Raw genomic sequence first — 16,945 nt, forward strand, 5'->3', positions numbered from 1 at the left:
AATACTCTAATCTCCTTCACATTTTCAGGTGTCCTTTGACAAGCAATTGGCACTGGAGGCCAGCCACAAGTATCCACAAATTCCTACTTTAGGAAAATAGTGAACATTCACAACGACACGTTCTGCAGTTATTCTTAAAATAGTGGTAAAGGGCTCAAACACTAGGTCAGACTGCCTGGTTCATTATCTAGTTCTGCCAGTTGGTAGGGAATAAATGCCACAGCCAACATCGAAGACAGTGCCCGTTGATTCTCTCTTCATGTATTCACATCCTTGTTGGAGTTCCCTGCCACAATTCATCCAGATTGGTCTCGTGACCAAAGAGTGCAATGGAAGTGATGGTATGTCACTTCCAAAAATAGGTCAAATGAGATTCTTTCTCATTCTCTTTTCCCCTCTTGCTCTCTCTGATGGTTCACTCTGGAGGAAGCCAGGAGTCATGTCTTGAGGACCCTGAGCTTGAACTGCCTGGCTAAATCATTCCTGGATTCCTGATGCTCAGAAGCTACTGAAAAAATAAATGGCTGTTTTCTGTTGCTACATTTTGAGGTAATTTGTTAGGTAATAGTAGGTAACTGGGAGAAGGCAATGGCACTCCACTCCCAGTACTGTTGCCTGGAAAATCCCATGGATGGAGGAGACTGGTAGGCTGCAGTCCATGGGGTTGCTAAGAGTCAGACACGACTGAATGACTTCACTTTCACTTTCCACTTTCATGCACTGGAGAAGGAAATGGCAACCCACTCCAGTGTTCTTGCCTGGAGAATCCCATGGATGGAGAAGCCTGGTAGGCTGCAGTCCATGGGGTTGCACAGAGTTGGACACGACTGAATCGACTTAGCAGCAGTAGGTAACTATACATTCACATGAGAGGGTATGTAATCTATTTCCTGTTTTTTTCCATCAGTAAAGTGGAGATCATCATGGTACCAACATTAGGATGTGGTTCTGAGGATTAAAGACAGCACCCACCTACAAGTGCAGCAGGGTGGAAATGTTGGTTATTGACATTAATTTCTCCTGAGTCCCAACAGATCTGCCTCAAGACTGAGCTGAATAACATTTAATAAAAAATACTGTTTAAAACAACCTTATCTATGACTTGGTGGTGATGGTATCACGGGTGAATGCACGTCTAAACTTCCTAGACTATGTACATTAAATATGTACAGTTACACATATAAATTATATCTAAATAAAACTTCAACGATAAATAAAATTTTAAAAAATATGACCACTTAAAATATAAGTCAAAAATTTCCAAAGATATTGAAAACTGTTTGAGTTCTGCACTCAAGTGACTAAAGCAGATAGTGAGTGTGGGGAAGAAAATGTTGGCTCTCGTAGTGAACGTTCTAGAAAGGCCCCCAACCAGTAACCATAGCAGCATCGAAGCTATCCTTAAAACAAAACTGTATGCTTTCTTCTGCCTCAGTCTTTTTAAACACCATCTAATTTAAGTTTTTGAAACTTCTAGCTTCTTTAGAGGCTGATCTTACATTTTTTCCTTCAAATATTTACAAGGAAATAAAAAACTGAAAAAAAAAGAAATTCAAGAGATTTTTACTCAACAAACTCACACAGTGAATTATTAAAATTGTACAGCTGATGTGATCCTACAGGGTATCTGCTTCCATTTCTATTTTACCTAGATCTATTCTTCGCCTCTCCTCAGGCATTTTACAGCAGAAGAAAACACAAAATGAGAATGGAAAAGGAATCTTTCCAAGGCAGAATAATTAGGATGCATGGAATAATAAAACACTGAAAGTGTAAGAAAAGCTGCCATCGCTCCAGGTACTGCTCTCAGCCAAAGAAGCTGCTCACCAAGGCTGCACCTTACTTCCTAGGAGCAGTCTGCCTCAAAGACTACAGAACTGCCCCCACCCCTCCACCTCATTTGGGACAACCTAGAAGGATAATTCCAGCACCAGAGCAATCTGTACTGTCAGTTGAGGCCTCCATCAAACTTTTGGGTTGGCCAAATAGTTTGTCCAGGTTTTTCCATATGCCAACCAGCAAGGAGATCAAACCAGTCAATCCAACAGGAAATCAACCCTAAATATTCACCAGAAGGACTGATGCTGAAGCTTCAATACTTTGGCCACCTGATGTGAAGAATCAACTCATTGGAAAAGACCCTGATGCTGGGAAAGACTGAAGGCAGGAGGAGAAGAGGGTGACAGAGAATGAGATGGTTGGGTGGCATCATCGATTCAATGGACACAAATTTGAGCAAACTCCAGGAGATAGTGAAGGACAGGAAGCTTGGTGTGCTATACTCCATGGGGGTCTCAAAGACTTGGACACGGTTTACAAAGTGAATGACGATATCAATACCTGATTAGTTTACTATCTCCCTCTCAGCAGTCCTGCACCCTTTACCCTCACAGGTGTTACTCCTAAAGGAGCTTGCTAATAAATCTCCTGTTTTCCAATCTCTTTTCAGAGTCTGATTCCTGGAAACTCAGCATATGACTTTCCTTCAGTTCAGCTGCTCAGTTGTGTCCAACTCTTTGCGAACCCATGGACTGCAGTACGCCAGGCCTCCCTGTCCATCGCCAACTCCTGGAGTTTGCTCTAACTCATGTCCATTGAGTCGGTGATGCCATCCAACCATCTCATCCTCTGTCGTCCCCTTCTCCTCCCACCTTCAATCTTTCCCAGCATCAGGGTCTTTTCCAATGAGTCAATTCTTTGCATCAGGTGGCCAAAGTATTGGAGTTTCAGCTTCAGCATTAGTCCTTCCAATGAATATTCAGGACTGATTTCCTTTAGGATGGACCAATTGGATCTCCTTACAGTCCAAGGGACTCTTAAGAGTCTTCTCCAGGAGACTAATTTATAGTAAGAAAATCATACAAAATTATTTTTGGCCACTGTAAAAATACTCACTTTTGGCCACAGTTTTATAAGAAAGAGCACCAGACTGGGGAAATCAGAATATCTGGATTCTTCTCCTGTCTATGCTATTAGCTACTATGCTTCTCACAGGCATCAGCTTGCTTAGCTGTGAAGTGTGTTCTGGGGTAAGAAGTTACATATGCCACCTAATATTTTCAACCAAGGAGCATAATCTCAGACAAATAAACAGGTTTTGTACTTCAATGAAATTAAATGCCATTTCCTATGAATTTTAAGAACTAAAAAACACTTCAGATAGTTTATATTTTATCTAGTAGTTATCATTTTGCAGAACATGGTGAGAAATGTCAAGGAAGAGGGGGAAAATAATCTTACAAAAATAGAGATTATTAAGTGGAACAGCAAGCATCTTTATACGTGTGACTGGAAATCCAAACTATGCTATGATGTGGTTTATACAAGGCTTGATACACTAGTGAATCCAAATAATTGCAAGTGGGCCATCAGTACATGCATCTACCATTCTGAATGAAATCATAGCTCTGTCAAGATACAAATCTACAAGTTTTTCAGCCTAGCTAGCTAAGGCCCATCAATCATGTCAGTTGCAAAGAATCTATTTTATTTATCGGAAAGTCTAAGAATTAATTTTAAAATCAACTTGGATTATATGCTGAAATAAATTTTCTCTTGTTAGATAGAGTTTAACCAACTGAGTTTGGAGCCAACAAAGAATGTAATGCGACAAAGATTTCAAAAGGTCTATGTTCTATTGACTCTTCATTTCTAATTGAAGTTTTATTTAAATATAATATGCATATTTATAGTCCCTTGGACAGCAAGGGGATCAAACCAGTCAATCTTAAAGGAAATCAATCCTTAATACTCACTGAAAAGACTGATGCTGAAGCTCCAGTAGTTTGGCCAATAGCTGGCTCATTGGAAAGACCCTGATGCTGGGAAAGATTGAAGGCAGAAGGAGAAAGGGTGACAGAAGATGAGATGGTTGGATGATATCACCAAATCAATGGATATGAAGTTGGGCAAACTCTGGGAGACAGCGAGGGACAGGGAGTCCTGGTATGCTGCAGTCCTTGGGGTCAAAAAGAGTTGGACACAACTTTGCAACTGAACAACAGTAATACATATTGAAAACTAAATATCGTCAGTACTGCTCAGTGATTTTTCAAGGTGAAATGTCTTCTGACCATCATCCAGGCCATGAAAATGGAACGTTATCAGAAGTTGCTCCATGGTCCCTTCTGGTAACTAACCACCTCTCATTAAGAGAAACTACTCTTTTGAATTCTAACCCCATAGGTTATTTTGCCTGTTTAAGATTTTGCCTGTTTAAGATTGAATCATACAGATGTATTACATTTCTGTTTTGCAAGAGTACATCTGTGAGAGTCTCCATATTGTTTGTATCATTTTAGCTTTTTCGTTTTCATTGCTACATGGTAGTCCATTGTGTGAATATGTTATATACATAACCAAGTCATGATAAGCAGTATCCCCCAAAGTATTCTTATACATGTCTTTTGGTGAGCATATTAGGCATTTCTGCTAGATATACACCCAAGAACAGAATAAATCTAGGTATGGAACTGTTGAGTCAGAGTGTCCCTATGCATTTTATAAATGTATTTAACTGCTGAAAATCACATATATGCATGCTTTATAGAATAGTTTTTAAATTAATAAAACTAATACATTTCTAACTACTAATTTTAAACTAATTAAAGTAATAAATTACTTGTCATTTTAGGGCCTGCATTCATGTAAGACACTAGGAATAAAAGAAGTCGTGCTTTAGCCATCAAGCAAGTCAGAGCTTGAGATGACAGCATGAGGGGGTAGGGTGAAGCCAACAGACTGAGCACAAGCTTTGGGTTCAGACTCTCAGAACTTTGGTTTCCATGTTTGTAAGCTGGAGATGCTAGAGTCAAACAAATTATTTTAAAAAATGAATACAAATAATATAAGGCATCTTTGTCCTTAGAAAAGAAGCACACCATAGAGACTCATAAGCTGCTCAGCTGTGTCCTGAAGGAAGTTTGTTAAGCTGAGACTATTTCCCATCTGTAAAATCAGGATAATCTCAACACATGAGAGTATTGGGAGGAGTAAACGAAATATGAATTAGCAAGGTATTTAGCTAGTGAATAATATTTAGAAGTTCTCAACACTTGTTAGATTTCATTACATTTTTCTTTCTTTCTAAGCTCGTTAGTTCTTGTTGAATGAAAACAATTTTAACTGCCTTTAATATATCAAGTTTTTATTTGAAGATACTCTATTAGAACTGCTAAAAAAAGAGCCTTAAACCCTGATGTGTTATGAACACTACGTTTATTTTTTCATCTAGTCATTTATTTGACAGATACTTAGCAAGTATCAATTTTATGCTAGATATTGAGTTAAACAATGTGTGAATATGAAGAAGAATTAGCTGCATCCCCTCCCTATCATGTAATACACAATCTGTTAGAGGAGGGAAGATTTGGGCTTGAATACCTAAGTATATGAGGCAGTACTCTGAGGAATTAATTCCATAAAAGTGTTAAAAAGAGAGACTTTTCAAACATGAGAAAAGAAGCCCTCATTTCTGGGTGTAGTAATCAGAGAGGAAAGAATTCATGAGAGAATTAATACCTCTCTGGTCTTTGAAAGATTCACAGAACTCTGTTAGTTAGAGATGGCTACCAAGTCATTCCATAAGGGGGAAAAAAAAGAAAAACATGTTCAGAAGGAAAATCAAATAAAGTACAATGCATATTTGTGAACTGGTGATTGGTCTGGCTTGGCAAGGGTGTCTAACATAGCAACAGGAGACTAGAAATATAGACTTACATCTGATATGCACAGGGGTTTGTTGTTTTTTTTTTCTTGGAAGACAGTGAGGAGCCATTGGGAAAATTTATGGAGTAGAATGCCATATTTAAGTTGTTTTAGGAAGAAATTTGGCAAGCAGGATACAAAGACATTTAGAAGGTACTACAGAGAGGAGGAAGATTAATTATGAAGCTGTTTTGACAGTTCAGGGGTGAGGCCATAAAGAGAAGAATAAAAACATGACTCTTGGAAATGGGAATGCAGCCAGGGATTCAAAAGATACAGTGGAAGAAAAAAAAGTCAATGGGATATGGAAACTTCTTAGATGAAGAAGTTATATATGGGAGAGAAAGTCCCATGAAGATTCTGAAACACACTGATTTTTAAGAAGAAAGCTATAGAAGGTTGGCACAGACAGAACTTAGTTATAAGAGGAAAGTGGCTGGAAGGAAAACACAAATAGAAGCAGCTAAGTGTACAGCGTCCCTCTATGCGGTGAAAGGAATGAACAGCTTCACAGAGGATTGCAGCTGGGAGCATAATGATTCAGAGCATAGAGGCTGAAGCCGGTCCGGAGTCCCAATTCTGGCCCTGTCACTTACTCGCTATATGATTGTAAGCTACGTACTTAAACTCTGTAAGCCTCAGTTCTTTTATTAGTAAAACAGGCATAAGAACAGTATCTATCCCATGAGTTGAACAACTGGAATCTGTTATAAATTCCATTACATTTATTATAGTAAAATTGAGAGCTATGTTGGAAGGTAGAGGAAACATCACATACAGTAGGTAGAAAGAAACAGCCATTAGTTCATTCATTTGGCTGAACAGTATCAACTGAGTGCCTACCATGTGCCAATCTCCATTTGGGGTACTGAGGATATGACGTGATGAAAGCAGGCAAAATTCCTGCTCTCATAGAGCCTATACTACACAGGGAAAACACATGATAAGTAAACAAACACAATAAAGCAAGTAAGATAGTTATACACATTAAGAAAAACAAGGCAGAATGAAGAGGGTAGAGAGAGACCAAGGATGCTCCTAGGTAATGGTTAGAGAAGATCTATGTTCCTTCACAGTGGTGGCGGTTGAACACAGACCTGAATAAATGAGGGGAAAAAGTCAACTAAATATCTATGGAAAGAAATGCCAGGCAAAGAGGACAGTAAAACGTCCCTGAATCAGTATGTGTGTTATTGCCAAAGAACAGAGAGGAGAGCTATGTGGCTGAAAGAGATTATAGAGAGAAATAGCAAGAGACAGTGTGAGAGACATGCCAGAGGCTGGACCACAGGGCACCTCTTGGGCATGATGAAATCGCTGGATTCTGTGCCACACAGGATGGGAAGTCAAGAGAACACATGTATACCTGTGGCGGATTCATTTTGATATTTGGCAAAACTAATACAATTATGTAAAGTTTAAAACATCATCTAATTCACATTGAAAAGCTTCGGCATAGACGACTTCCTGTAAGATCAAGAGCTCAAGAAAAGAGAACAGTTACAAGTTTACAGCTATAGTCTACAATCTATAGATTATATTTGCCATCTAGAGATGGTATAGCTTGGATAAGGCAGAAAAGTGGAGGTGGGAAAGAGTAGTCAGATTCGGGATGGGTTTTGAAAGCAAGAACTATCAGATTTGGTGAAAGACTGAATTTGGGATGTGAGGAAATCAGAATAAAGAAGTATGAAACTAGAGGTTGTGTTTTATTTTGTTTTTTAAAACAAGAATAGATGGTTAAATAGTGGTACCATGTATTGGGAAAAATGATAGGAATCAAGTTTGGAGCTGGGGAGAGGGAATTATGGAAGAGCAAGATTTCCATGTTGAGCTCACCTGGCTTGCCTATTAGCCATTTGAAGAAGGTGAGTCAATATTGTATATGGAAATTGATGTGGGTTTCAGGAAGGGATTAATCTAGGGATTAAATTTTGTGATTCATCAGCATGCAAATGGCATTAAAGCCATTGGTATTAGATGACAACTTCTAAGAAGCAAGTGTAGATAGTAGACAGCAGTTTGCAGACGGAGCCCTAGGGTACTCTATCTCTTAAGAGATTGGGGAGAAAGGAGGAGTAAGTCAAGGACTAAAAATGAGAAGGCAGTGGGACAGGAAGAAAACTGGGGGCATTTAGAATACAACAGGCAAGTGAAGAAAGCATTCCAGGAAAAAATAGAAGCTATGTCAAATTTTGCTGAGCACTGGACAATTGAGCATTTGGTAAGCAGATGTGTAGATTATTGAAATCTTGGCAACCATGGTATTAGTAGAGGGACTGTGGAAATGCTATTAAAACTAATAAAGAAGATTAAAAGAGCAAAAAGTAATTACAGACAACTTTTAAGAGAGTTTCTCAGCAAAGGGGAGGAATGGGCTAGTGGTTCCAGGGAAGATGCTTTAACAAGGAAGTTATGAGATAATGCTCATACACATATTGGAGTTATCAGTAGGAAGGAAAACTGATGATCCAAGAAAGGAAAGGGATAATTACAGAAAAGTCCCTAAGTGGGAATGAAAGGTTGTCCTCAAGGGAAAGAACTGGTCTTACACAGAAACAAAAACAGATCACTAGATTTGAAGGGTAGATATCATTTCTAAATGCTTCTCTTGGTGGCAAAAGAAGCAGGCTTATTAGCAGGGACGGGGGAAAGGAGAGAGGTATTGAGTCAGAAAGGAAAGAATAGATATAAGATATTCATCTTATAAAGTGAGACAATGAATGATGTCTCAGTGAATGATAATGAATGATTTCTCTCAAAGTGAGAGAAATGACTGGCATTTCCAAATAAATGACAGTTCACCTTGAATTTGTTGTCATAAATGCCCAGTGAATAGGCTATATGAAAGTGAAAGTCACTCAGTCATGTCCGACTCTTTGTGACCTCATGGACTATACAGTTCATGGAATTCTCCAGTCCAGAATACTGGGGTGGGCAGCAGTTTCCTTCTCCAGGGGATCTTCCCAACCCAGGGATTGGACCCAGGTTTCCCACATTGCGGGTGGATTCTTTACCAGCTGGGCCACCAGGGAAGCCCAAATAGGCTACATATCTTTCTTCAAATGAAGTCAGCTGTCAGGGTTCGTGGTCAATGTTGGTGAGGAGCTAATTTAACCAGGGTTGAGTTTTTTTGGGTGGTAACTATGATAGGAAAGAAGAACCAAGGGAGATGAGGCTGTTTAGAAGGGATGGAAGGTAGTAATTAATGCTGGATTGGAAGTTGAGTTTTAATGGAAATAAAGACATGAGGAAGACCAGGGATAATGGGAAGGTTGCAGAGTTAATGGACTGGAGGTCCTAGTGGGATTAAAAATTTGTTAGCAAGGGGCCAATAAACGAGAAAAATAATACTGTGCTAGAAAAAGAGATGACAGAAACTGACATTCTGCAGCAGGTACAGTTATTGGTTTACTGTGTGACATGGAACTGATGAATTGAGGTGGGAAAGAGCTAATATTGTAGGGAACATCAGGAACTACTATCAGATGGATTATGTGCATGGATACGGTAATTACCAAGATTGATCACAGAGGTAATTGGAAAGGAAGTGATTCGCAGATACTAATATCTTCAGTGAAAATGGGAGTATGACAGAAAACTTCAACATGAAGGGAGTAGGAAGTGATTATTTCAATATTTGTTTCAAGAGAGCTAGATTATTTAAGTCTGAAAATTAGACTTATTAAAAGAGTTTTTTAAAATCTGTGAAGGTGGTTGTTAGAATAAGATCAATAATGACAAAACTTCCATTCTTTTTAGATTGATTCATTTTCTATCAGATCAGATCAGATCAGTTGCTCAGTCGTGTCCGACTCTTTGCGACCCCATGAATCGCAGCACGCCAGGCCTCCCTGTCCATTACCAACTCCCGGAGTTCACTGAGACTCACATCCATCGAGTCAGTGATGCCATCCAGCCATCTCATCCTCTGTCGTCCCCTTCTCCTCCTGCCCCCGATCCCTCCCAGCATTAGAGTCTTTTCCAATGAGTCAACTCTTCGCATGAGGTGGCCAGTGTATAAACCGATTGCCCATAGATCAATCATGTGGTTGTATAAGGCAAGCACAACAAACAACAGAGAGAAAATTCTAACTTCCAAATAAAAATGATATGATTTTAATTGTTCTGCATTATGTCCATTTGTCCAGAAAGTTCAGAGAAAACTCTAATCAGATTTTGATAGTTGATAGAGAAAAGATACACAAAGAAAGCTGTATAATATAATATACAAACTGAAACTAATATAATACTGCAAATCAAGGAGGAAAATGCCCACCCACTGGAGTATTCTTGCCTGAAAAATCCCATGGACAGAGGAGGCTGGCGGGCTACAGGGAAAAGAGTTGCAAAGAGGTGGACACGACTGAGCGGCTAAGCACGCATGCCTCTTATTAATGTGATGTTGTTCCCGTCTCCCTGTGGCACCAACTGTCACTCACCAGGATTGCTGGACTGGGCGTCCATAGGGATCATGAGCTTGGCCCGGGTGGCTCGGCGTGCCGCCAGTGACCTCTCCAGAGTGGACATGGAGCTCCCTGCTTCTTCTGTGTCTTGACCTAAAAAGAAAGCAATACTCTTGAGTATTAATGATGCAATACTTCATTTCTAGCCAGGAACCCCAATGCCTTTTTCATTTCATTGATGCTTTAAATAATAATATCTACTTTTTTGTTTATCAATATGCTCTCATTGTAGAAATGTTAATAAAATTTACCAGAACCTCATTATCCAAAAAGAACTATTATTATTTATTTATAATTTCCACACATGCATATATATATATATGTGTGTGTGAAAGCAAGAGAATATATACTAATATACTTATTTTTCAAAAATGGCATTATACCATACATACTGTTTTGCAGTCTTCTTAAAAAAAGTAACAGAAAAATCTTTCTCTGTCAATAAATAAGTCAGCAGTGTAATTTTTAACAGCTCCATAATATGCAACTGTATGAATTAACCACAATCTTGGCAATTTATACTTAAGCCCCAAAGACATTAAATCTTACTATGAAAACACAGGACATAAACTACTTTCTGCAAAAATATGGTTAGGTCTCTATATACAAATTTATTATAATTCCATAAAATGTCATGTTAAAGAGTCATAAAAATAAAAATGATATATGCAGATTTGAAAACTGAATAAAAATATATGTGGAAAAGTAATACTGAAATTCTGAATACTATATATCAGTTAAAAGAATATGATTCATTGACATGAAGTTTCGTCTGTTTTTTCTTAAATGAAGTATAGTTGATTTACAATATTATATTAGTTTTAGGCATACAGCATTGTGGTTCAGTAATTTTATAGATAATACTCCATTAAGTTATTCAAAATAGTGGTTATAATACCCCGTGCTCTACAATATATCCTTGTCACTTATCTATTTTATATATAGTAATTTCTGTGTTTTCACCTCATACCCTATTTTGCCCCTCTTCCCTTTCCTCTTTCCACTGAAAACCACTAGTTTGTTTTCTGTATCTGAGTTTGTTTCTGTTTTTCTAGATACATTCATTTTACTTTTTAAGATTTCACAAATTAGTGGTATCATCCATTATTTGTCTTTGATCCATTTCATTAAGCATAATATTCTCTAGGTCTGTCCACATTGCTACAAATGAGAGAATTTAATTCTTTTTCATGGCTGAGGAATATTCCACTGTATATGAATACCATAGCTTCTTTATCTGTATGTCTATTGATGGACACATGGTTGGCTTCCATAACCTGGCTACTGTAAACAGTGCTGCTATGAGCATTCTGTGTGTGTGTGCTCAGTCTGTGTCTGACTCTCTGCGACCCCATGGATGGCAGCCCACGGGGCTTCTCTGTCCATGGGATTTTCCAGGCAAGATTACTGGAGTGGGCTGCCATTTCCTACTCCAGGGGATTGTCCTGACACAGGGATCAAACCTGCTATGACACTGGGTGCATGTATCTTTACAAATTAGTGTTTTTGTTTCTTTTAGATAAATACCCAAGCATAGAATTGCTGGATCACATGGTAGTTCTATTTTTAGCTTTTTTCAGGAACCTCCATACTGTTTTACATAGCAGATGAATCAACTTACACACCTACCCATAGTGTACAAGGATTTCCTTTTCTCCACATTCTTGCCTACATTTGTTTTTTGTAAACTTTTTGATGACAGCCATTCTGACAAGTGTAAGGTGATGTCTAATTGTGGTTTTGATTTGCCTTTCTATTAATTAGAAATGTTGAGCATCTTTCATGTGCCTATTGGCCATTTGTATATCTTCTTTGGAAAAATGTCTATTCAGCTCTTCTGCCCATTTTTTAATTGGGTTGGCTTTTTCTTTTATATTGAGTTGTATGAGCTGTTTATATGGAGAAGGCGATGGCACCCCACTCCAGTACTCTTGCCTGGAGGATCCCACAGATGGAGGAGCCTGGTGGGCTGCAATCCATGGGGTTGCTGGAAGTTGGACATGACTGAGCAACTTCACTTTTACTTTTCACCTTCATGCATTGGAGAAGGAAATGGCAACCCACTCCAGTGTTCTTGCCTGGGGAATCCCAGGGACGGGGGAGCCTGGTGGGCTGCCGTCTATGGGTCACACAGAGTCGGACACGACTGAAGAGACTTAGCAGAGCTGTTTATATATTTTGGATATTGGCCCCTTGTTGGTAATATCATTTGCAAATATATTCTCTCATTTAGTAGGTTGCCATTTCATTTTGTCAATGGTTTCCCTTGCTGTGCAAAAGTTTTAAGTTTAATTAGGTCTCATTTGTTTATTTTTGCTTTTATTTCTTTTGCCTTAGGAGTATGTGTGTGTGTATGTTAAGTCTCTTTAGTCGTGTCTGACTCTTTGTGACGCTATGGACAGTAATCTGCCAGTTTGCTCTGTCCATGGCATTCTCCAGGCAATAATACTGGAGTGGGTTGCTATGCTTCTTCCAGGGGATTTTCCTGACCCAGAGATTGAACCCACATCTCTTACATTTACTGCATTGCCAGGCTCCTGAGACCCACCTGGGAAGACCTACCTTAGAGGACAGGTCCAAAAATTATTGCTGTGATCTATGTCAAAGAGTGTTCTGCCTATGTTCTCTTCCAGGAGTTATATACTTTCAGATCTTATTCAGTCTTTAATCCATTGTATTTTTGTATACAGTGTGAGGAAATGTTATAATATCATTACTTTACATGGAACTGTAAAGTTATTCCAGGACCATTTATTGAAGAGACTGTCTCTTCTTCCTTGTATATTCTTGCTTCCTTTGTCATAGTATAACTGACGATCAGTTCAGCTCAGTTCAGTCACTCAGTCGTGTCTGACTCTTTTCGACCCCTGGAATCTCAGCATGCCAGGCCCCCCTGTCCATCACCAACTCCCAGAGTTCACTCAGACTCATGTCCATCGAGTCAGCGATGCCATCCAGCCATCTCATCCTCTGTCATCCCCTTCTCCTCCTGCCCCCAATCCCTCCCAGCATCAGAGTCTTTTCCAATGAGTCAACTCTTCACATAAGGTGGGCAAAGTACTGGAGTTCCAGCTTTAGCATCATTCCTTCCAAAGAACACCCAGGGCTGATCTCCTTCAGAATGGACTGGTTGGATCTCCTTGCAGTCCAAGGGACTCTCAAGAGTCTTCTCCAACACCACAGTTCAAAAGCATCAATTCTTCAGCACTCAGCCTTCTTCACAGTTCAACTCTCAGATCCGTACATGACCACTGGAAAAACCATAGCCTTGACTAGACAGACCTTTGTTGGCAAAGTAATGTCTCTGCTTTTCACTATGCTATCTAGGTTGCTCATAACTTTTCTTCCAAGGAATAAGTGTCTTTTAATTTCATGGCTGCAGTCACCATCTGCAGTGATTTTGGAGCCCCCCAAAATAAAGTCTGACACTGTTTCCACTGTTTCCCCATCTATTTCCCATGAAGTGATGGGACCAGATGCCATGATCTTCGTTTTCTGAATGTTGAGCTTTAAGCCAATTTTTTCACTCTCCTTTTTCACTTTCATCAAGAGGCTTTTGAGTTCCTCTTCACTTTCTGCCATAAGGGTGGTGTCATCTGCATATCTGTGGTTAGGTGTGGGTTTATTTTTGGGTTATTTATTCTGGTCCACTGATCTATTTGTCTGTTTTGGGGCCAGTACCATGCTGTATTGATTGCTGTAGTTTTGTAGTATAGTCTGAAGTCAGAGAGTCTGATACCGTCAACTCTGTTCTATTTTTCAAGATTGTTTTAACAGTTCAAGGTCTTTTGTGGTTCCATATAATTTTCGGAATATTTGTTCTAGTCTATGAAAATGTCATGGATATTTTGACAGGGATTGCATTAAATCTATAGATTGCTTTGGGTGATTTGGGCATTTTGATGGTATTAATTCTTCCAATCATAGTTTTGTCCTTTTAACCAGGACATCATCAAGAACACTTCATGTATTGTCAAGTTTAACTAACAGGATCTCAAGTACTGCTTTCCCTATCACTACAGAGTTGGCAAGAAGGTCCTCAAATTAAAGACAAATGGGCACAAGTATCTTATCACTCTGAATAAAATGGCTATCATTTGGAGTTAAACATTTCCCAAGACTTGGTAAGAGACAACAAAATCTGTCTCATTGATCTGAAATGTCATTGATCTGAAATGTCATATATATAAAATGAGAAGGAAAATCAAGAAGGAGGTATCCTAGAAATCATTAGCAAAACCTTCTAAGGCCGGAGAGACAATTTTATTCCCTCCAGTGAGAGACAGAGGTGCTCTTCCTCTCCTGATGGCTAGGATAAAATGAATCTACAATAAAAGATATCTACAGACTCTTGAGGTTCCTGCAAAAGAGATCTGCCTTTCATTTATTCCCTAGGTAGAAGCTTATTGAGGCAGCAGGCTTGCTGGTCTACCCTGTGTCTATTCAAACAGACAAGAGATAACTGAACAAAGCATGTCTGAGAGATGAGCCAGTGTGGATTATGAGCACTCTCATCATTTGGCTTGTCAAAGACAGAGGAGCTTCCTGTGGGTCACATGGGCAGCTGGAAAGTTAGGCTTGAAAGTAGCTGACCCTCCAGAAGACCAGTGAGGTGGACAGGTACATCTGTTTCGCAGGGGGGAGGGTTAAGTCCTGACGAGGTATCTCAGATCATGGAATTGGCCAGAGAAGCATCCCACAGGCTCCTGTAAATAATTCATATTGTATTTTATAAGAGGCTGAGAATCTGGGTGCCACCTGAGGTCAGCCCATGTGCCCAGAAAATCAGTGAAGAGCTTCAAATTGTGCTCTCTTCCCTCCCACCTTGACTGTCTCCTTTCATCTTGTCTTTATCTCCAATCACTGTACCCCCACAAAAACCAGGAAGAGCAGAGAGGTAAGAAGAATGGCTAAAGGTGTTTCTGAAATGGAGTAAGCTCCCTGCTTCTGTCCCACCCCTACTGCTCCATTTATTCCAAGGTGCTGGAGGATTCAGGAAACAAATTGTAACCCCCCTAGTCCTCAGAGCCAAAAGTCTGACCATAGGAGAAAAAGAATCTTTAAATTAAATTTCAGATTTTAATTTCTAATGGAACTGGACCATGGTTTAATGATAGAAAGTGACAGAAAAGTTAAGGACTCTGCTTGAGATATCACTTAAGGTCTAGAAAAAGAATACTTATGATAAAAAAAAAATCAGCAATTAGAATCTTTGTTTGAATGACACTGTGAGAAAGCCTCATCAACCAGCTACACTTTCAATCAGTTACAATATTTTAATTTGGTTTAAAACAGCAATTCAGACAGTATGATACTGGCACAAAAGTAGAAATATAGATCAATGGGATAAGATAGAGTGCCCAGAGATAAACCCACATAGCTATGGTCAGCTAATCTATGACAAAGGAAGCCAGAATATACAATGGAGCAAAGATAGCCTCTTTGATAAGTGGTGCTGGGAAAACTGGACAGCAACATGTAAAGGAATGAAATTAGAACACTCCCTAACACCAAACACAAAAATTAACTCAAAATGCATTAAAGACCTAAATGTAAGGCCAGATACTAGAAAACTCCTGGAGGAAAGCATAGGCAGAAGACTCTGACATAAATCACAGCAAGGTCCTTTTTGACCCACCTCCAAGAGTAATTAGAATAAAAACAAAAATAAACAAATGGGACCTAACTAAACTTAAAAGCTTTTGTACAGCAAAGGAAACCATAAGTAAGATGAAAAGACAACCCTCAGAATGGGAGAAAATATTTGCAAATATAGCAACTGACAAAGGATTAATCTCCAAAATATAGAAATAACTCATGCAGCTCCAAAAAACAAACAACCCAATCAAAAATGGGCGGGAGACCTTTTTAGACCCAAATAGACATTTCTCCAAAGAAGACATACAGATGGCCAACAAACATGAAAAGATGCTCAACACCATTAATTCTTAGAGAAATGAAAAACCAAAACTACAAGGGGGGCAGGGTGGGGGAGATATCACCTCACACTGGTGAAAATGACCATCACAAAATCCACACACAATAAATATTGGAGAGAGTGTGAAGGAAAGGGGACCCTCTTGTACTGTTGGTGGGAATGTACACTGATACAGCTACTATGGAGAACAGGATGGAGGTTCCTTGTATGCATGTGTGTTCAGTCACCAAGTCCCGTCCGACTCTTTGCGACCCCATGGACTGGAGCCCCTTAGGCTCCTCAGTCCATGGATTTCTCAGGCAAGAATACTGGAGTGGGTTGCCACTTCCTCTCCAGGGGATCTTCAAGATGCAGGGACTGAACCTTACAATAGCCAGGATATGGAAACAGCCTAAATGTCCAGGATAAAAAGAATGTAGTACATATATAAAATGGAGTATGACTCAGCCATAAAAAGGAACAAAATTGGGTCATTTGTAGAGATGTGGATGGACCTAAAGAATGGCATACAGAGTGAGGTTATGTCAGAAAGAGAAAAACAATATGGCAGATTAATGCATGTATGTGGAATTTGAAAACTTTGGTATAGATAATGTTATTTACAAAGTAGAAACAGAGACACGGACATAGAGAACAAACATATGGCTACCAAGGAGAAAGCGGGGATATGGGATGTATTGGGAGACTGGGGTTGATATATATGTATATGTATATATATACACACAATTGATACGATATATAAAATAGACAACTAACGAGAACCTACTGCATAGCACAGGGAACTCTATTCAATGCTCAATGTGACCTAAATGGGAAGGAAAGCCAAAAGGAAGGA

The 16,945-nt window shown here is 39.2% G+C and overlaps 1 protein-coding gene across 10 annotated transcripts in view; it reads right to left on the reverse strand.

Moving 5' to 3' along the window:
• DCC (DCC netrin 1 receptor) overlaps positions 1–16,945 on the reverse strand; it is a 1,367,203-nt gene that overhangs the window by 69,718 nt on the left and 1,280,540 nt on the right. For all 10 annotated transcript variants that reach the window (XM_044934810.2, XM_044934809.2, XM_044934814.2 and 7 more), the window contains one exon: positions 10,149–10,265. In XM_044934810.2, coding sequence (XP_044790745.1) covers positions 10,149–10,265 — 117 coding nt within the window. The remainder of the gene's footprint in view (positions 1–10,148; positions 10,266–16,945) is intronic.

This window comes from Bubalus bubalis, chromosome 22 (assembly GCF_019923935.1).
Source record: "Bubalus bubalis isolate 160015118507 breed Murrah chromosome 22, NDDB_SH_1, whole genome shotgun sequence".
NCBI classification, from domain to species: Eukaryota; Metazoa; Chordata; class Mammalia; order Artiodactyla; family Bovidae; genus Bubalus; species Bubalus bubalis.